General features: G+C 30.8%; 1 protein-coding gene across 4 annotated transcripts in view; it reads right to left on the reverse strand.

Annotated features, from left to right (window-relative positions):
* Positions 1-20,614, reverse strand: part of LOC143235521 (uncharacterized) — an 81,130-nt gene extending 60,516 nt beyond the window's left edge. For 2 of the 4 annotated variants that reach the window (XM_076473751.1, XM_076473750.1), the window contains exons 1-5: positions 20,262-20,591; positions 13,399-13,507; positions 9,676-10,141; positions 6,529-6,741; positions 680-819 (exon numbers count right to left, since the gene is read on the reverse strand). In XM_076473751.1, coding sequence (XP_076329866.1) covers positions 680-819; positions 6,529-6,741; positions 9,676-10,126 — 804 coding nt within the window. In that variant the 5' untranslated portion in view covers positions 10,127-10,141; positions 13,399-13,507; positions 20,262-20,591. Of the gene's footprint in view, positions 1-679; positions 820-6,528; positions 6,742-9,675; positions 10,142-13,398; positions 13,508-20,261 lie in introns of all 4 variants that reach the window. The other 2 variants (XM_076473749.1, XM_076473748.1) reach the window with 1 other exon arrangement.
* Between the last annotated feature and the right edge of the window lie 1,422 nt (positions 20,615-22,036).

The following is a 22,036-nucleotide window of genomic DNA, read 5'->3' on the forward strand; positions in this document are numbered from 1 at the left end:
AGAAAGCTAACTGCAGCAGTCTAAATCTGTCTATAACACAAAAATATGTCAAAAATTGATTACGATTTAACAAACATTTGAGATGACATTTTCATTATCTCTGACACTATATATTGTGATCTCTACTAACAATATTTTATTGTGATCAATTTACATAAACATAGTTTCTTTTCTTTCAGTTATTTTGTCTTTGTTTATTTAAGTTACAAGGGTGGTTTGCTTTCACCTACTGTGCTTGCAAAACCTAAACAGCGTCACTTATTTTATCACAATTTTTTTGTAGTTTTCAAACACACATAATATTAAAATATTTTGGGAATGAAAAAAGTGCCTAATGAAGCTATAGAAACTTCTTAAAATTATTACATTCCATAGTTCCCTTCTATAGAAGCTCTAGCTAGTAGCTTTCTACAGAATAACAACTTGCTATACAAACCACTTTATTTATTCTTTATTGACACACACACAATTTATAATCTAACTGTTCCCATTACATGCTATCATAAAAGGGAAGGTATACCAATAGCACCTATCTCTACTACATATATATTTCATGCGGATTCATCAACATCATAAAAGATATCAAAATAAGTTGATCAACTTCATACTACACACATTAAGAACATTTTACAAACCATAAAAATTCAATCAGTTATAAGCAAAAAAAATCACAGCTTACCACAACAGGGGTCCCAAAACTCGACATTGAAAATGATGGTCTTTGACCTCTTACAGTAGCTTGAGGTTTGGCTAATCGTTTTGTGAGATGACCACCATTAGCAGTCCATAATGAAGACTGATTTTGTGTAGAACTGTTCTCTACAGAGAAATAAAAAGGGCTGTGTGACCATCCTTATTGGTATATGCAATAGTAAGAACTGAATATGAACTAAATCTAAAAGTGGCCACTACAGTGTTAGAGATAAAAAAAACAAGTAAAGATTAGAAATAAATACATTTTCTGATACCACGGAATAGTTTCTTTGTAGTTCATTCAGGAGCACATAACACTGGCAACTGTTATTTAATAGGGGCAATTAATAATTACAACAAACTCCATTAAAAATGTTTGGCCTTTTTTTCTGGACTGCTACCTACAGCTAGATGTACAGATGAATTATACCCAAAACTTAATGAAAGATTATCAAAAAAATGCTGAGAGCAACTGATGGATTTCTTGGAGCTGCAGAGTAGTTTATTGGAACATTTAAATATCTGTAATTTTATGACACTTGCACATAAAATAGTCATTGATTTATTACAGAAATTAATTTTATTATTTAAAATTATTCTTACTAGAAACTGCTACAAAATTAACATCTAAGTTCTCATAAATGTTAAAATTTAATGTGACCAAATGTGGCATCAATAACTTGTCATCTTTGTGGCATGATGTCAGTGCATTTTCTCAAATGTCTCATGTAATTTGATTTCATTTTTCTTTAAACTGTGTCCCACAGCTTTCACTAGTACAAATTCTACTTCTGTCAAGATTGGAGTCCATCAAATCCCATCTCTTCTGTTCAGCATATTTCTTACTTAACTGAACTCCCAACACCCTAATATTAAATTCACATTCAAACTCAAAAACAGAGCAATCTTTAACTTTCTTTGATATCAGAATTACTAAACATTATAAACACTTTTCTGTTTCTGTTTGTTGTAAAAGGACTTATAGGCATTTATATTAATGTTACCAGCTTTATTCCTACCTCTCCAAATGAAACCTATTAACAGCACTTTTAAATAATTTTTAATCCCTGCTCAAATTACTCAATTTAACACAGAAAAAATACATCTACACAAATAACTACTACATGATTACCATTTCACTTTTAAACAATATTAGATACACATTTTCAAAAACAAACTTCCAGTCTCCTGTTACTTTGCATATCATCTCCAAACTTCCCCTCATAATGACTTCCTTTTAAAAAGTCTGCACTAAACACATTTATATTTCTAACTCATTTATAACTACATATACAGTGACACATAAATTGTCAAAACAAAATGTAAACCAAAAACTAAATCCTGAGTATTTAAAAGTAACAAATATAATGAGCTGTATACTTTTTAAACCTATCCACCAAGATAATCATTCATACGTTAAAACAAGTCATTACTTGTAACAAGTGTGACAAAGTTAAGTTACACATGATTCAAAGGCCAATGACTTATGTAGGAACAGACACTGTAAAGAGAGTTTTAAGCCATTTAAACAAAAGTAGTTTTCTGCTATAATACGGAGTTATTATGGAAAAAGAAAAAATGTGATATAAATGTATTTTGTACTTTATTTATAATAACAGTGAAGTTAGTCAAAATGATCAGCCCTGAAAGAAAAAAAAAGTTCAAATTTATTTAGAAGGTTTAAGAGACTGAACAAATGAAATTTAACATGTGTAAAAATGACTGGTTTGGGTTGAGAAAATTTTTACGTAGAGAAGCAAACAACATTTCGACCTTCTTTGTTCAAAAATTTTCTCAACCCAAACCAGCCATTTTTACACACATTTTTCTCCACAAGTGGGTTTTTTCATCATTACTGAAATGAAATTTAAGAATTATTCAATAAAGAAAAATATTTTTAATTTTCACATAAAATTACTTTGCACTTGGAGCAATTAATGCTTTGGATCCATATATTCAGAGAAATTTTCAGTAAAAATGCATTAAAAATTGACTTTTTGTCTGCAAAAGACTTGTATTTAATGAAAAATTCCAAAATTTTGTGAAGATATTATAAGTTATAATATTGAATCTCTAAAGGTCAACTTGGTGTCAAACTCAGTTAAACTGATCAAGTTCGTAGCAAGAGGTTAGTGGTATTTTTAGAGTTTGCCATAAACAGAATATATGTATTCTAAAACAGATGAAGCTTTATTAAGTAAAAACATTTTGTTTCTTGTCAACTGTTTCCATCTTTATTATGAAATCCCTATTCTATCAGAATAAGGTCAAGAATTTGTGGTATTTTAAGTGCTGGAAATCTTCTAAGCCTTCTTTCTTTGCCAAATAAGTTTTCATATAATCTGTTTGGTGTCATGATCTGCTTAAAATATTAAAGCCTATCCTCTCCAATCAATTTCTTTACAGAGGTTGTAACATGATATACTAAATATGCTTGGTACTTTGATGATCCAGTTTTATTAACTGACACAAATTATAAATATTGTACTCCACACCACAAGAGTCTCTTGAGAGCTCAGCACAAGGTAAACCTTTATCCTCTACACCCTCTCTCATCCCAGTGTTTACTTGAATGTATACTATGCAATGCTTGTTGAACAACCAAGATCTTTATAATTTTTCTTAAACTCCGACTAGCATTAAAAACATTCATACTAAATCTGTTAAAGAATGTTAATTATCTCTATATTAACATTTTAATGACAACAAATCATCCCTTGTAAATTAAATGCAATTACAAGAATGTTAAAAATTTGAATTATTGTCGACTACTAGTTCTGAAACTATATAACCATGTATAACAATAATGTATTACTTTGTATTTAGAATAGACCTCATGAACAACTTTAAAATATCTACTATGCTTAATCACTTGTGTTGCTTTTCTTTTAATAATAAATTATTTAAACAGGTAGTGAAAAAAAATCAGCAATTTCACCACTTTGGTGTTTGTTATATGATTTAAAACTCCAGTGGGTTTACTTCACAGGCACAACAAATCAAAACTAAGGAGCAATGGGTATTCAGGTAAACAAATTAGGTTGTGCAAGTCCAAAATGTTTGTAACCCAGCCTATAAACAAAAGACACCGATACAATTGTGATTTATTTTACAACAAAACTTCCTTCTGAATCTATATACTTGTGCCAGTAGCATTTGAAGTCCTATATGTCCTTCTGAAAGAACTTGTATTGTCCTCTATGATTCAACAATGTACAAGATTATCACTTTAAAAACTTAAAACCTTTCAGGAAGATTTTAAGGTTAAGAAAGAGAAACAAGTCACTTAGAGCTAAATCCAGAAAGTAAAGGGGTAACTAAACCCAAAGGCAGCACCATGAATAGCTTACAAAGCAACACACGAGTTGTGAGATAGGCCTTATTTTGATGGCAACACACGAGTTGTGAGATAGGCCTTATTTAGATGGCACCACACGAGTTGTGAGATAGGCATTATTATGATGGAAGAGCATACCTTTGAGCAATTCTCTTCCTTTTTCTTTGATTTCTTGATGTAAATTGACAAAGACACAGAGATGTCTGTCTACAGTCCCACCATAACAGCAGAACTGAGTGCAGCAGCATATATCTCAGATGGAGTGGTGAAGAGTAACTTTTGAGCCTTAAAGTAAGAAATGTTGTGAAGTATTTTCAAACACTACCTCTTTTTCCTCCACCCACCTTGAGCAAAACCAAAAGTAAGGGGTGACAGCTACTACAGTTAGCACAATGAGGGTCCATTTTGCACTCATAGGTATCATGGTCTTAGTAACTGCAATGAACACACATCAAGGAACCACAACACGATGTCTTCAAGTGACTGAACCACTGACACTGAAAACATCCAAGAGGGTTTGGAATATATAGCTGTACCTTACAATTTAGATAACCAGCCTTGAGGGTGGCAGGTGGTTGTGGTGATGTAAATGTTAAAATTAGGACATGGTCAGAATCATAATTCCATCTTTAAAAGTGAAGATACGCCTTACTGTAAAAACTCTTTGGGCGGAGAAACCAACAAGGATCTCCAACTCGGGGATGTTCTTCAAATTCATCTCAACAATAACTCCTCATGATGAATTCAAATTAGTATGAAGTGTAACCTCAACAGGTATATCACAATTGGCTTTGAATGCAAGATGAGTTCACTGTGTTCAGATATGGATGTTTCCACCAATGTCACCAGATCGAAGCTTCTTTACTGACTTTGGAGAGCCAGCAAGTCCCTCTAGTTCCTTCTGAATAAAAAAGGGAGACATATGCACTAAAGGTTTGACTGAAAGTGAATGCAAAATAAGAAAATGAGGTATAACAGGTGGTACAGATGGTGAGGATTGCTGCTCAGAATCTTCAAGACGTGGCCATTTACCTGTAGACTGTTTTCTCACTATTTTAAGTTTTTAATTGGAAGATCCATAATAAAAAAAGGGAAATTTCAGTACCCACTGACCCCATCCACCATGAAACCTGATGAGGGGATGCACTACAACGTCAAGCAATGACGCTGCAGCAACGCCAGGGTTTCGTGAGCACTATACTCAAATACCAATATCAGATACAATGTCCACAACACCTGTTGAAAACACCCAACACTGGTACTTGGTTGACCATAGCCCATGTGGACCAGCCAAATAACCCAAGGAGGGCCACCCCAAGGCTGTCTACAGGAATTTGAGGCCGAAGTGGTGTGTTAGGGTTGGACCCCTAAAACCACCAGGATCCTCTCCTCCACTTCATGGGTCGCCATGCATGGCAAAAACGTGGGTGGATGTTTAGATCCCAGAGGAGGTAAACTGAAAGAACAGAACCTTCCCTGGAAAATCCCCTCACCATGTACAGGAATCCACAACGAGGGGTTTTAAGAGTAGATGTTTCCACCAAGATGTCCCCAGAACATAGCTTTTTGAATGACTTAGGAGAGCTAACAAGCCCCTCTAGTCCATTCTGAATGAAAAAGGGAGACATTTGCCCTAAAGATTTGTAAGATAAAGAATGTAATATCAGAAACTGAGGTATAGGTTTTAAAGAAGTTGAAGAGTGCTGTTCAGAATCTTCAAGATGTGATCATTTACTTGTGGTCTGCTTTTGTATTATTTTATTTTACCTTGGGGGATCCATAGTAAAGAAAAAAATATTTTGATACCCACAGACCCCACCCACCATGGAGCCCTACAAGTGAATGCACTACAATCCCAAACACGGACATTTCATTAATGCCACAAGGTTTCATGCTCACTATAGTCAAACACCAGCATCAGACACAATGTCCACAACACCTGTTAACCATGGAGAGTCACCCCAAGGCTGCTCAGCTACAGGAATCCAAGGCTAAAGTGGTGTGTTAGGGTTGGACCCTTTCACCTCCAGGATTCTCTCCTCCCCTTCACAGGTAAACACATGGACATACATTTAGATTCCAGAGGAGGCAAACTGAAAGTAAGAGCCTTCTCTGGGAGGTCTCCTCATCAAGTACAGAAATCCACACAAGAAAAACTTGGTCTTACTAGGAAAATGTTGTAACTAGGGTATTATACCCTAAATGTATAATGGTTTTGTACAAAAACCAATAATATAACAAACCAATGAAGTGAAGAGACCTCAAATGGGTACTCTTAATTTGTGGGTTCCAAGAATAAACACCAAAACTGGTAGATCAAAGTCTATATTACATGTATGAATTTTTTACACATCAAAAGCTGAATTATTTGTAATAATAAAAAAACCACTGAAAAATAAGCCTGCTGACTATCAAGTATAAAAGTATTTACTTGTATCTTGTTTTTTTTTTCTCAATACAATGGTTTACTTTTATATCTTCTCATGTGGTCAACTTACCAACAGAATTATTTATATCAGTTTCCACTGCAACATCTTTTCTTTTGGACCTTTCACTAGAATCACGTTTTTCGGAAAGTTCTTTACGAATTCGTTCAAGAGCAGCCTCACTCAGTTGCAACCCTACCCCATGATGACGTTCGCCAGATGGCAGCAAAGATGAACAGCCACTAGTTGATCCAGATTCTTCACTGTTGTCAGACTGATCGTCACCTAAAAATTCAATATATATACTTATACGTATATGTATGTATGTATGATGAGTGTATAGGTTAGCTGTGACAACTGTTAATGTCTAATAGCTTTAGAATACAATAAAGCCACAACACTAGCCACTTTTTCATAAACCCCACAACAACCTCATCACTTTTTCACACACAATAATAAAAAGTAGCTACATTAATAGCTTTTTATCACCATTTTCTTTTGTCAAGCCTGGTTGAAGTTATTTAGAAAAGAAAAAGTAATTATAAGTATATCCATCAAACTAAAAACTGAAAGAAATAAAATATTCAAAATATATTTCCCTGTTTTATGCAGATCAAATCTGATATTAATCCACAACATTCTAATATCACACTATTTCTTAATATCTGCATTAATGATAACAACAACATGACTTAGTATTATGATACTTAAGTGTCACAATATTAACTACAACAAAAGATTCTGTAGGAAAAAATAATGCAATACTAGAATTTTTAATTAAAACAACTAAAAATATTATTTTGAAGTTGTGTACAAGATAATTCTAATTTTCAACTTGAAATTTCAAATAATGTAAAATCCACTTAATAAAACCCACAAAGTTTAGTGTAATGAGAAAATAGTTATATACCATTAGTGTTTGATTTTTGTGAAAAACTAAAACTGAAATGGCCAAAAATGGAAAAACAAACCAACTGGTTTATAAAACAGAAATGAAAACTAAAAAAAGTTTAAAAACTAAATCAAAACAATCTTAAAAAAATTTTAACAGTATTATAGTTTCACGAAAGTTTAAAAAAATTTCTCAAATCAGCTTGACTTTTGCATGCCTTACTGCAAGCCTCAACAAACCCCAGATGTCAGATAACCATGGTGACTAAAAATTCTATCATAGCACTAAGTATATTTTTCTCCCATAGGCACAGGGATGTGCAAAACAGAACTTGAATGTGGAACAGTTCTGGACTCTTAAAACTCGTAAACTTTCATGTTCTTCGAGTCCAAAATATAACTTTGTTTCTAGGATTTTAATGGCAAGTTCAACAGTGTGGTTACATAACATGTTACTAATTTCACAATATTTTATTTCCCTCTTTCTCTCAATTCAACCAATTAATGTGCATGTTCAAACAAGACCAAAGGTAGTTAATTCATGTAATACTATCAAAGTGGTTGTTGATATCATTTGATCATCAGCATGCACTTGTTACTATAATAGTAATAAAATAAAGAACCCACTTTCCAGTGGAAACAGTACTGAAGTTTGAAACACCAAAAGGACTTTACTTATCTTTGCAGTATTGCAGTGATGAGTATATTAAACCTATTCTGAAACAACATGTTTAGTATATCGATATTTGAGTGATTATTTTTATTTTTATTTCACTGCAAGAATCTACCTCAGTTATTTAGTCTACTATATTAATAATAGATATTGAAGTTAAACTCTAATATATGTGATATAATAAAGTTCAATAATGGGCCCTTTGTTTTTAGCATAAAACTGCAAGCCCGATACCATACCCATACAACTGACTCGTATACTGAAAATATTTTTGAGATGCCTCATTGTAGTACTGTACAATCAGATTACATCAGATTCAAATGTTGGTGCTTCAGTTATTACATTGGCATCACAAAGTGATTTTTATGTTTGTTTAAAAAAATATGTAACAATTAAGGATAATTAACTTCCAATTAGAATAATCACTGTACTTAAATCAAAACTAAAAACAATCTAATAATTAGTAGAGCTTATTAAATATACTTGTGTTATATCCATCTGTAAAATTAAGTGTAGAGCATTCTGAGAAATGTTTCAAATATAGTGACATCAATGTCCCTTGGCATAAGACTGAAGCCAACCTGTTTTTTTGCAATGCTTTTTCACTACATTTATTTAATCTAGTTGAATACCAAGTATCAACATTCCTGATCACAAATGTTAAAATTTCAGGCATAGGAATAATTTAGTGATTGTTGTATGAATTCATCACTTTATAAGATGCAAGTCTGACTTCACAAGGAATATTCTATTTAGTTTTGGTTAATTTATTTAAGAAAACATTGTGTTACTGAAGGCATTTTAGAGAATAATTACTAGAATGATTACAGGTTTGGAGAGATTACTGTTCAGAGCCATGTCCAAATTTCTAAACATGTTTTCACTGGAAAGAAAGATTTCAGAACAAAATCAAGGTTTCTTAAGATTATAAGAAGCTTTTAATTTATAAACAAGGATAACATTTTCTTAAAATACTGCTGATGACATAACAAGTCACAAGTTCAAGATATGGAAACTTACAAATGATTTCACTTATTTTAGTGTTACTAATACAAGTGTGGTAAATGATGGAACTCTTAGTAGAGTTTAAAAGAATAATAGATGTATATCTTGTAAATCTGAATTGAGTATAAAAAAAAATTGATTTCCCGATTAAGACTGCAGTAGTGATAAAAGAAGTTACGTAGTTTAAGCCAAGTAATCCCTTGTTATCCATTGGGAATAAAGTCAGTTTTCAGAATGCTCAATTCATTTAAAGAGAATGAGAGCATGTTTAGCTAATACAATTACTACTTTAAAACCATTTAACAAACAAAACATTTTCTCCATATTAAATACCACTACTTGCTATATGTTTAGCATCTTCCAAATTCTGCAGGTGGTTGGTACTGTATATTTCTATTAATAACGTATGAAACCTGATTTGTATCTCAAAACGGCTCTTATGGGTATTAACACTATTACTGATAAGAATAGAACAATGTTTCAACCTTCCTAGGTCATCTTCAGTTTAAGAAATCTGATTTATTTAAAATAATTTTAAGAATGAAACACTTTTTTAAACAAAAATAACTGTAGTTCTACTTGAAAATAAATGAAAGCTTATTGCTTGTTATATTAAGCCTACAATAACATTTTGGAAGTTAACCATTTACCATTAATTTCAAGATGAGATGATTCATCTTCATGGCCCTTGGTAGACAATCTTTTGACAGCGAGGTCTGAAGCTTCACTCAGTACTTTACAGGGATCATCAGCATCTTTTTGAAGAGAGAAATCTTCATTCTCATCATAATCTTTTTCATCTTGATTAGTTGAAGAATGTTTGGATAAATTTTGCCATTGGTTTGAAATTAAGTAATTACTTTTTCCAGCTATCTCTAGATTTTTAGATGACTGAGATGCATATTCACTTTGTGAAAATGGTTTTTCTTCATTCTTTTCCGACACTAAATTATTTCTATCTTTTGCCTTTCTTTCAAATGTTGATTCATTCCATCTCAATGTATTTTCCTCCACCATCAAGTCATCTTCATCAGCTAAGGAGTTCCGAGTACTTCCCATCAGCCAGGAAGGTATAAATATATCTTTCACAGTTGAGGCCATACGCCATAACCAAGACTATTGTGGAAATAAAAAAAAAATACAGGTATTATATTTTTGCTCAGAACACACACTATAACAAATACTAGTGTGAAGACAAACAAACGCAATCACCAATTATTACATTTCAGTTACAGATACATACTTCTTGTATAAAAAGTAATCAATATATCAACATTATTTTACTAGATGTTTCTCAGTATTACAAACAAATTTTATCAAATCTACTATCAAGTTGCTAATATCAAGACACCACTTCAAAGAACAGTCTACAAAAGCCAACAGTTAATATCAAAACATATTAGTCAAACAAGATGTCTATACACAAGTTAATCCTGTTACAATACCCATGAGTACATCAATATTAACTGTATCTCAATATCACAGAAGGCAAAAGTTAATTACTTTATTGACAAATTAAGTGTATATCCAGTGTGACTCAAATTTTGGTATATTGGGATACTGAAATTAGATTTGACAAGAATTGAACATAATCTAAGTGGTATTGAATTGTAATGATAGCATGTGTAAGAGGCTTAAATGTACTTCTTGGATTTGCTGACTCAGTTTGCACTGACGAGTTTTGAATATGTAAAAATACAATTCACAACACTGGATTTAGCAAATCAAAGAATGAACTAAACATCTATATTGCAGATATATATCCACATCTATATATATATATATATCACTTGCTTTGGTGAAAAGAAATATGTAACAATTATCTATCCAGATATTTCTGAGTGATTTTGTAAAAAGCTGTCCTCTTTTGCAGATGAACAATTTACCATAAATATTGACAAATCCCTGCTTTGTAACTTTTAAATCATATTAGTTAAATTAATAACATTTGTTCAATAAACCCTTTCACTACTGGCTCGGTATAATATACGCAAGTTTGTCCACACATATGCGCACGTTAAGTATTTGAACTATAACTTTTGACAGCATGTACATCTTCACAAGATATGGTAGATTTTAGTAAAGATTATAAGTTTCTTTTACACACACAGTCAGATTTTTAATGAAATATTTTTACTGAAGATTTGTTTGTAAAAGTAGTGTTTTGTTACTAGCCTGAGTGCAAAGTGACTTAATGTTATGATTAAGAAAACTATTCTTTGCTTCGAATATTAATTTGCATAATCTCTGAAACCTCCTAAATGCATTTCAAATGTTTGAGTAAGACTATTTTACATTATTTTCTATACTCTACAAGGAGTTTGTCACTTGACCAACCTCGCAATCATAATAAAAAATTAGGAAATATAAATTACGCTTTTTTTCATGCTAGAATGACGTAAGAAAATACAGATGTTCAGTCTACGTAGCTAATAAAACTATATAGTTTGTATTATACTGACTTTCACAGTCATGCCTAACATTACATAACTTGCATTGACAGTACATATCCAGTAATATACAACTGACTTTTAGTCTTCCCTGTCTTGTCTGAGCTGTTTTAGTGGATTAATATTTTGCAATATACAGTAACAATTGAATTATACATTATATTTGTATATAGATTACTATTTAGAAATAAGAAACTTATTTTAATTAAAATATAGAACAGTAAATCAAGAAGTAAAGCAAACAATTCTCTTCTCACTATGACCTTTCAATTTGATTGCTGCTGGACACAGATTGTTGAGTCTTAAAATTTCAAACATGGAGGATATCAGTTTTTTTTAGGTTTTATATATACAGATGAATAACCAAAAAATCATAAATAACTACATGGATAACAGAAATACAGTATAATTTATTAAGCTTAGTTACTAAGATGTATTTAGACTGTAAAAAGTATGAAGCTTCAAGCAGAGTAAAAACAAATCTACCTTCATAAAATATTTATTCAAAAGAATGTGGTAGCCTTTTCACAGATTAAAATGGCTGAGAAAACCACAAAAGGAATATTTAAGCTATCATCTGGTTATTCACATATCATATTGTAGTAACAGTATATAAGGGACTGTTTCAAAAAATATGGAAAAGTTGAACAGGGCCACCACCTTGTTTGATTTGGTACACAAACCATATCTTAGCAAAATAAAAAGATATACAAGGTTCTTATTTCATATTCTATCTTGCTAATATCAGCAGTTTTAGTTCCTAATTTGTATGAAACTATAGGCTAAGCCCTGACATTACAAACACCTAATTTTTAAGTGCTACATTCAACATGCCACTCAACTCACTAAAATCTATAAGTGTTATTTTAAGTCTAACTTTTAAATTAAGAAATTAACTCATATATAACATTAAAGTTTGAATTATAATCTTCAATTTGATTCAAAGCTTATTGACAAATTCATAAAATAGTTAAATAAAATTTTGAATGCTAATCAACAAATGCAATGACATGGCCTTTGACCCATAACCCATCACAAGAGTTAATCTAAATATCATTCAAAAGCCAACATCCACTCTGTCAGACTGTGTAGTTGCATTTTGAATTACTCCATGTTTTATTTCTAAAAAAAACAGTACAATTTCCTCCAAATTTACAAGTTCAGTTATACAGTCTTAAAAAAATAACAAAATAACATGAATGTAAAGTTTTAGAAATATTTCACTGTATTTTATTAACATTAAACAAATTGCATTTCATTTTTACTTGGAATAAAAAGTAGCGAGAAAGAGTTGAGATTCCTTTTCTGTAGCATGGAGCCAGACAGGAGTCACTGGGTGATAATATGAATAGTACTTACTTTAAGCCAGAATAATGTATCAGCCCTGAGAACAAAACCTCACTTAGTTGTTTGTGAACATAGACTCGGGATGTTATGTTCTGACAATTGATTAAATGATGCCAGAAGTAACCAGTCATCTATGAAATAGTGTGCACAGTGAGATGGAATGAAGGTGACAAAAAAAACTTGTATGATTCAGCAGAACCCATGTGAAACCAATACAATTTCAAATTATTACCTGCAAGCAAATAAACATCACACACATTGCATTATCGTTATTGGTCCATGCTGCAAACTTATTGTCATTATACATATCTGTGGTAATACCTCCCAAATGCACTGAGGATGATATTCCATATATCAGACAAACAAATTCCAAATGTCAACATCAAAGAAAATTATAAAAACTCAAATAAGGGTATGAAGATGAGTGCTTACACCCACAACAACCTAGCTTCTACTGTCTTTCACCGTCTATAGCCAGTTCTGGGAGGGCAGTTCCCATTAAATAGAAATAAACATTTCTACCAATTATACTCTCAACCTATACAAAGAGTTATTAAATAGAACTATAAACTGTACCTTTAAAGTTCTTACTCCCAGCTTTCTCCTGAAGATTTATCCAAGAATAACTTTGGAACAGAGATGAGCCCAGCTACTTGTAGTTAGTTTTCCATCCCAGTTATACTAACTAAAATTATTTGAGAAAATTTCTATTAGCTACTTATAAGTTAAGGTAACTAACCTCCTCTTTATTTTTTATATTTTACTTGATCAATAGTTTCTAAAATATTTTTGCATTTATTAAAAATATTTTAATTGTCTGTCTCTATAGCCATAATATTTTGGTTTATTTTTTTAATAATAGAACATTATCCATAAAAATTTTGTTATTACAGATTATTAACAACTGTTTTATTTGAGATATAATATCTTTTAATGTGATACATGGAGCAACTGTCAGGTACATTGGTAGACCAAGGATAAGAATATCAAACTACTTTCTATCAAACATAGTTAACCACACTGTACCTTCTACAAAAGTAATTTCTAAAGCCAAATAATTAGCATGGACATTATCATCACTTCTTTTTATTGTAAGTTCTGCAGGATATATTACATTTGGTGTAAAGCTAATTTATGGTTATTACATGATCTATATAATGGGAATGGTAAGTGAAGTTAGGATATAAAGTCTGCTTTATAAATGAGTTTTCATAAAAAAACACAACAGATACAGGTTGGCCATATTTGAAGAGAAGCTCATTATCACTGGAATACCCACTGTTTACTCATATACATATTAAAAACAATACAGCTGTTATAAATACAAAAAGGGTGTATATTTTTGCAATGAATTCTAGCATATTCAAATTTTGGTATAGTTATATCAGTATTTTTAAAGTCATCAAACAAATCATTGTAAACCTTGATTTCATCTTTTAGCCCTATTTTAGTATACAATGTTGTAAATGTCATGTATAAAAACAGAAGTGGTGATTTTTTGAAGAATTTAAATTTAAGTATTTCAAAACTGGAATGTTATTTTTAATAATTCAAAAATAATTATATTGGTTCTTTAAAGACTTTTTCAGACAAAACATGTAAAATAATGTTAAATACCATGGAAACAGTTTACATGACTGTGAAGAATTAGTAATAAAAATGAACTACCCAGGATTTTAAATCAATTTTGGAATTGTATATGAAAGTGATAAATTTGTATCAGAATAAACAATATGGATATTCCATTATTGAATGGCCTTTAACTCTTAAACAGCAGGAACATTGTAAACAGCAGCATCAATTGATGGCCACCGTTTGAGGGTTAAATTTGTAATAACTCTTTTTTTAAAAAAAGTACTTTTAGTGAAAGGACTCATAGGATTAATTTCAGAATTAAAATCTGTGTATGTAATTTTTTTTTCACACAAAACTAGTTCACAGAATTTAATTTTCCCATTCTTAGTCTCCCCACACCTACAAGTGTTATTCCATGTATCATGTTAAAATGGTTCTTAATAGTCTGCAATAAGTATTTATTTTATAGATAATATTCTAGTATTAAAACTAAAATAATGGTTATAACAAGTAATTAAAGAAATACCATATTCTTTAATAAATATAATAAATAAAGTAAATTAAAGAGAAAAGTTATTTTAACTTATAAGTAGCTAACAGCAATTTCTTTCAAGTAATTTTAGTCAGTATAACTGGGATGGAAAACCTACCTTCAAGTTGCTGAACTTTATTTTTGCATGTTGCCTGACATGCAAAAAAATTTTCATTTTAAGATTAAAAATATTTTTATGGATCAGAAAAATTTCAAATTTCACATCCAAAAATCCTTATTATATCCTTAGATTTATCAAATGTTTCTTATGAAAAAATTATTTTATCTGTTATTTTCACTGATGAATCTCTGTATAGGTTCAGCTGATTTGACTAATCTCATAATCACCATACAAAATTAGGAAATACAAATGCTTTTTTTTTCTTCTAAAATGACTACAGCTTACAAAATGAAAAAATGTTTAGGCTAAATAGCTTAAATCTCATAACATTATACATTTACATATATTTAGTATTTTTTTTACTTCATTCACCTTTTAGCACTGGCACATGTGCAATCACATTACCATACCCAATAATATAAAACTGGCATTCAGATTTTACAAAGTGACCTCTCCTGGCTATGTTTTAATGGACTGGTATTTAGCAAAATATAGTAAAATTTTAATTTCCACTTGAATTCTACAGAGTTACAAATAATTGTACATGTTTCAGGTGCTTTTCCACCCAGCATAATGTATATTTGTAAAATGTATTTCAGAATGGCCAGTATGGGCATTAATACTTTTACTAATAAAGCAGAGAACAATGTTTTGACCTTCCTAGGTCATCTTCAAGTTAACAAAGAGAGAGTTTGCAATTGACCGTTGTCAAGCAAATCTTAGAAATGAGAATATAAATACATACAGAATTATAGAGGACACTGCAGTTACATTATTAGTTAGTATAGGTATAAAGGTGTTCTTTTATGTTTGTTTAATTTTCGTTTTAGTTACACAGGTAGGGAGGGCTTCTTTGATTTTGCATTTGTTTCCCTACTTAGTGTCTGGGTGTTTTTTATGGTTATGTTGTTTGTTTGATTTACATGTTCAAAAAAAATGTGAAGATGTTTTTTGTGTTCTTTGAATCTGGTTTCCATTTCCCTGCTTGTTTCTTCAATATAGAAGTTGTGGCAGTTGTTGCATTGTGTTTTATAAACGATGAAGTCGTGTTTCTCAGTGTGGTTTTGACACATTATGGACTTCAGTTTTGCACCTGGTTTTTGAATAAATTTGGTGTTTACTGGAATGTTATGTTTTGTTATAGGTTTTTTTCCAAATGTTGGGCCCTCCATTGGCTCAGCAGTATGTCTGCAGACTTGCAACACAAAAAACCAAGTTTCGATACCCGTGGTGGGCAGAGCACAGATAACTCATTGTATAGCTTTGTGCTTAATTCAAAATAACAACCAAATGTTGGTTATTTTTTTGCTGATGTAGGGAACATATGGTGTGTAGCAGTGTAAGGTTTTGTAGTTTGTTGAATCTTGGGATTTATTATTGTTTGTTTTTGACCTGTTGAAAGGCATGTCATAAATCAGTTTATAAAATTTGGCCTATTTGAAACTCAGAGTAGAAGCATTCCTACTGAATGCAAGGAAAACTGTCATGTTACCAATCTGAAACTAAACAGTTTGCTTAGATGGTTGATAAAATTAACATTACAATGCATTTATTATCAGCAAAGATTAAATTTTAGCCAAAAACACTCCAAATAAAATTGTTTATAGGAATTCCTTTTGTACTTTATACAAATAAATATTGTAATACCAATGCTGCCACCACCATTAGCACAAGCAGAACTAGAATAATACACGAGGATTAAAGGTAAAAAAAAAACTATTTTCCACCCTATACTGTTATTAGAAATTTACAATTTGTCCATTCAGTGCTGTTACTCAGAACCTTACTATTATTTGGTACTAAAGTATATAATTAGATTACTACTACTTACAAACCAGTTCTTAAATATACAGGGGTAAATAAAGAAATAAGCAATTATCTCTTTCAGTTACAACCTAAGTACTCTCTGTTAATGTATGTCTCTGATTTCTAAGCCTTAAGAAATTTTGTACATGGAGGATGTGAAAAGTTTTAAAGGTTTAATTTACACATTTTAACAACAGAAAAAAATCATAAATTACTTCATCAATACCAAAGAATTCCATTATATTTTACCAAGTTTAATAGCTCAGCTAATCTAATACAAATTTTCAAACATGTCTCAAGTTACCAGCATGAAGGTCAGTTTCGAAGAGATTTAAGATGCTATCATATTTGAAAATTGCTGAAAAAATCACTAAGAGAACATTCTGAACTTCTAATCAGTTACTTAGATGTCATACCTAGAAGTGTCTATAAGGGATCATTTCCAAAAAATAGAAAGAGGTAATGCAAGACAACTATGTTTGGTTCAGCAAATACAGTGACAATTCAGCAAATAGAAAAGATGAGATTTTATTCTATACTCCATCTTATCAATATCAGTAACTTAAGTTCTAATATACAAAACTATAGCCTTTGTATTTTTACATCACAAAACATAATTTGAACCAGTGCTACATTCAACCAATATACTATGTGACAAAAATCGGTGTTTATTTAATGTTCACTTTTAAATTATGAAAGTAAATGATGTATACTATAAAAATTTGAATTATAATTAGTTTGATACCAAACTTAAGAGGATAAATTCCTAAATTGTTCAATAAAATTTTAAATGTAAATCAACAAATGCAATGAAATGGGCTTTAACCCACAACCTGTCACAATAGAGTTAAATTCAATTAACTTTCCACACGTACTACTATCATCTTATACTATACAAATCAATATTTATATATGTTTCATTTTAAAAATGTCATGTCAAAATGAAAACATAGATTACAAAAACTATAAAAATGCTTGTGAGATAATAATTTTGCATTTCACTTCTAATCAAATAATGTTGTAAATTTCTAGATAAAAAATTCTTTTCAATTTATGTACACAGCCAGGAAGGGGACACTCATTTGTGCAAAACTACACATTTGTGTCACACATGCAATGACTGCATGAATCCAAAAATATTTTTGAAACTAATATTAATAACATTTTCAAACATGTTTAACTAAACTGAGGAGGAAGACATAGGTTTAGTTTAACAAACTGACCCTTAAAAGTTCCAGGTCTTATAATAGAAAATTTCAGTGATTTTTAACTAATAGAAATTTTTAAAAAATTCACACACTATCGTATTTCAGACTAAATTTGTAGATTTACCCTGCAAGCTCAATTGTTTAGCTCATAATTAATAAAATAATTGCACCTGGAAATTGACCTTCCATTTACACTACTATTGCATTAGAAAAATGTTAACAAAAAGTGAATGATCTATTGCTTTATCTGGTAACCAGATATAATGCAACACCCATGTTGAGTCAGAATAAAATGTACTTCTGAGCAACTACATCAATGGCAAACTCGTACACAAGGACGTATTATATGGAAAAATAAAATAAGCACTTTACAACAACCATATGTTAGAAACAAAGAGTGAGCTGGCCTGTGTACTTGTAAAGGCAAAGGAGAAATTTTGTAATAGCACTGGTTGAAATTTTGACATACCCTGACTGATAAATAAGATAATACAAGTAGTAAACCTCAACTATTTTATGTCATATAATGATGTAATAGATAAATTGTATTGTTACGTTCAAGGTATTAGTTATACAAAGAAATAATCAGAATGTAAAACAACAAATCATAGACATATGATTTATTAATAAAATAAGTAATAAGTGCAAATTTACTGCAACATTATTTAAGAAATGTTAGTAGCAAACATGGCCTATTCATACAATTGTTGATAATAATCCATTAGACAGACAACTAATATATTGAAACACCAGCACATTTTAGTAAAAATACATTCCAACATTTTGTCTGCTATTCAATAGTGCTTTCATTATGTGAAATGAACACACATCAATTTTAGTATAGGATACTGATAATAATTATATTACTTCTTAAAGTATAGTTAAAAAACTATTTTCAAGGTTGTGTTGTCCCAGCTTCACTTAGGTTGTTTGTATAATTATTCACAAACAGATACAGAATGTATTAAGATTATAGCCTGCATTTGGTTTTTTGAGGTACTCCATTCCTATTTAATAAAAATACTGATTGCATGATTCTCTAATTTATAGTTGCAATTTCTAATTAAATACATACACATATAAATCACTTTTTAATATACTAATAATACTGCCATTGTTGATATCACTTATCAGCAACAACTGTTGCACACATTTTCTTCACAATAGTTACATCTAATAAAATGTTGTTGTCCAAATTGTTGTCAGGACAATATTACTTGCTTAAGACTGGCAATATGACAAAGCAATATGTCACCTTGGTATTCATTTTCACCCTGATTTCAACAGACATAACTATGTATCAATTAATTTATTATGTAGTCCATAACAACAAGTTCATTGTATATTCTTGTTTCAATAGATTCAATGGCTAACTGGTTTTAAATAATTTTAAAAGCTATGTGAATTTTCAGATAACAAAACTTCTTGATCAAGTCAAACCACTCAAAGAAGAGCATGAACAGAGCTAATGTTTGATACATTGCTGGTCTTTACTGGTTGACCAATTCAAACCAACAGTGATTCTGATCTTAAAATTCATTTGCTGCTCACTTAAAATGGGAGACAATGGCTTTAGTGATTACTGTGACAGCTTTGAAAGCCAGTTTCAACTAGTGCAAATTGATTGCTTTTCAATATGTCATACTAGTTCATGTATTAATAATGTAGATGTTTTCCATGTGTTGTTTGTACAATCACTAAATTTCATTTATGTAAGCATAAAATATCCAAGACTACAAAGTCATATTCACATGCTTCAATGTTCAGGACCTGGAGTTCCCTGGGACTCCTTATAACCAAAATCATAACCACACTCATATAAAGCATAAAAAGTCTACCTTCCAATTTTTAATATACACTTGACTTTTATGTGAATCACTTAAATTCTCCATTCAAAATGTTGACATTTTGTTTAAGGTAAAAAGACATCTCTATTCAGTAAAATTGCTAGAAAGTTAAAGAAAATTTTACATTAAATCTCCCATCCCAATAGCATTAGAAGCAATCTTCTTAAATGTTAGAGAACTTTCAACTTAATATAATTAAAATTACGTGCCACTTTTAAAAAACTTACTATTAAAGCAGAACTTCATAGTACACATAAAGCAAACAAACTGCATTATCCACGATAACACAATTTTCAACTTCTCATTCAAACAGCAAGTCCTCCAAGGTTTATAAACAAATTCAGTCTTACCTGAGATTGTGACCCTCTAATATTACTAGTTGAAGCAGTCACATCACTTCCATGCTTAACGTTAGGCCTCGCGCTTATTTTCTGACGTTCATAAGGCTTTGAATTATGAAGCTTGGTTCTTTCCCTTTTCTTTCTTAATGGAAATCCACTTGCCATAATTTAGTTAACTTAATTATTCCCTAACTTGAATAAACCTATTAATAAGGTAAAGTATGAAATCTAAACATCCACAGTGAATTTATAAATATTTATATTCAGAGTTTTTACAATTAGTTATAAAGAATGTTGCTTCACCATGATCACAATACCCATACTTCGTATAACCTCGAGGAAGTATGGCGGTAACGAGCTTAAACGTGATTGGTTATGAAATACTGGAATTTTTGCCATCTGTGAAAAATAATATTTACAATTTACAAAATTTGAGTAATTTATTATAAAAAATAATCGAATACAATACCACTCTTACCTTGCACTGAAGTACATTATTTACAAGTCAATTATTGTTAACATGTAATTATTTTATTATAATAAGAAAACATATTGTTTAAAAAATACTTACATAACCGGTGCGCTCCAGATATAACTATGAGTCTTGTAAAAGTCTTTCGTTACTAATTATTTCTAATGAAAGAAAGACGTCTCAGCCAAAATTGCAGTACATATCAAAACTTAAAAGCCAGTAAACATTTTAAGCATTGAGGGAAAAATACTATCTATATTGTGCCCACAACGAAGTCGAAAACTGATTTTTAGCGATATAAGCCTTCATACTTACTAGTGTTCTGTTTCAAGGCAGGATAAAGGCGAGAACAGAAAAAAAAAAGACTGCAATTAAGAGATTAGAAACAATGATGTTGTATTCTGAGGCTCATTGACAATTATGTATAGTCCGAATAATTATGTATAGAATCAGTTTTTACAGAAGACTCGATAGAAAATGATTGAAAAGTTGAATTATCTTGATGTTCACTGAATTTTAAAAAAGAGACAGGTTACAATGTAAAAAACTGTGAAAATAGCCTTTTTCTCAAAACTTAAACACAACCAACTTGATGAGTGTAGAGGAAACACAGTACCTTTACTTGAGGTTAAAGTTCTCAGATAAATTTCCAAATAAAATATGGGTGAGTAATTTGTTTTGGATTGAGAAAACGTAGCATTATACAAACAGATCTGTAGTGCTCTTCCTCTCGGAAGTACATGCACTACCTTCGTCACTGTTAAGGAAATACAGTATCGTGCAAAAGTGTTAGGATAAGAGAATATTTTGTTATTCATTTTCATTTATAGGACTAAGTCTTCAATGTTGTTACAGAACGTAAATTCAAACACTGTGGTAATACTTCACTAATCCCTGTTGACAAATAAATGAGCCATTTTTTTTATAATTGCTATATAATTGTACCAAGGGCATAATGTCATATTGGTTCTGTTTGAATCAATATACTAGTCAAATTCAGAATATGAAATAACAGTCATGGTACTCTGTGCAATATCTTAACTATACCGAAAGAAGCTAGCATGTAGTATCGGTATGTACTAGAATAAATCAATTTAATAGCACTCCACAAATAAACCTTGATAAAAACTGTTTAATGCTTTACATTAAGATTTCTTGTTATGCCAAGGACCCAAAAAACGTAGATAGTTGTAAGTAGAACAGAGTGTTCACATCAAATCTTTACGCAATACTTGTTGGACTCTCCAACATATTGCTAGAGACTTGATATGTTCTCTAAATAATGTCAAGTACACACTAGATCGCGCCTGGC

Source organism: Tachypleus tridentatus, chromosome 12 (genome assembly GCF_004210375.1).
Source record: "Tachypleus tridentatus isolate NWPU-2018 chromosome 12, ASM421037v1, whole genome shotgun sequence".
Lineage (NCBI taxonomy): Eukaryota > Metazoa > Arthropoda > Merostomata > Xiphosura > Limulidae > Tachypleus > Tachypleus tridentatus.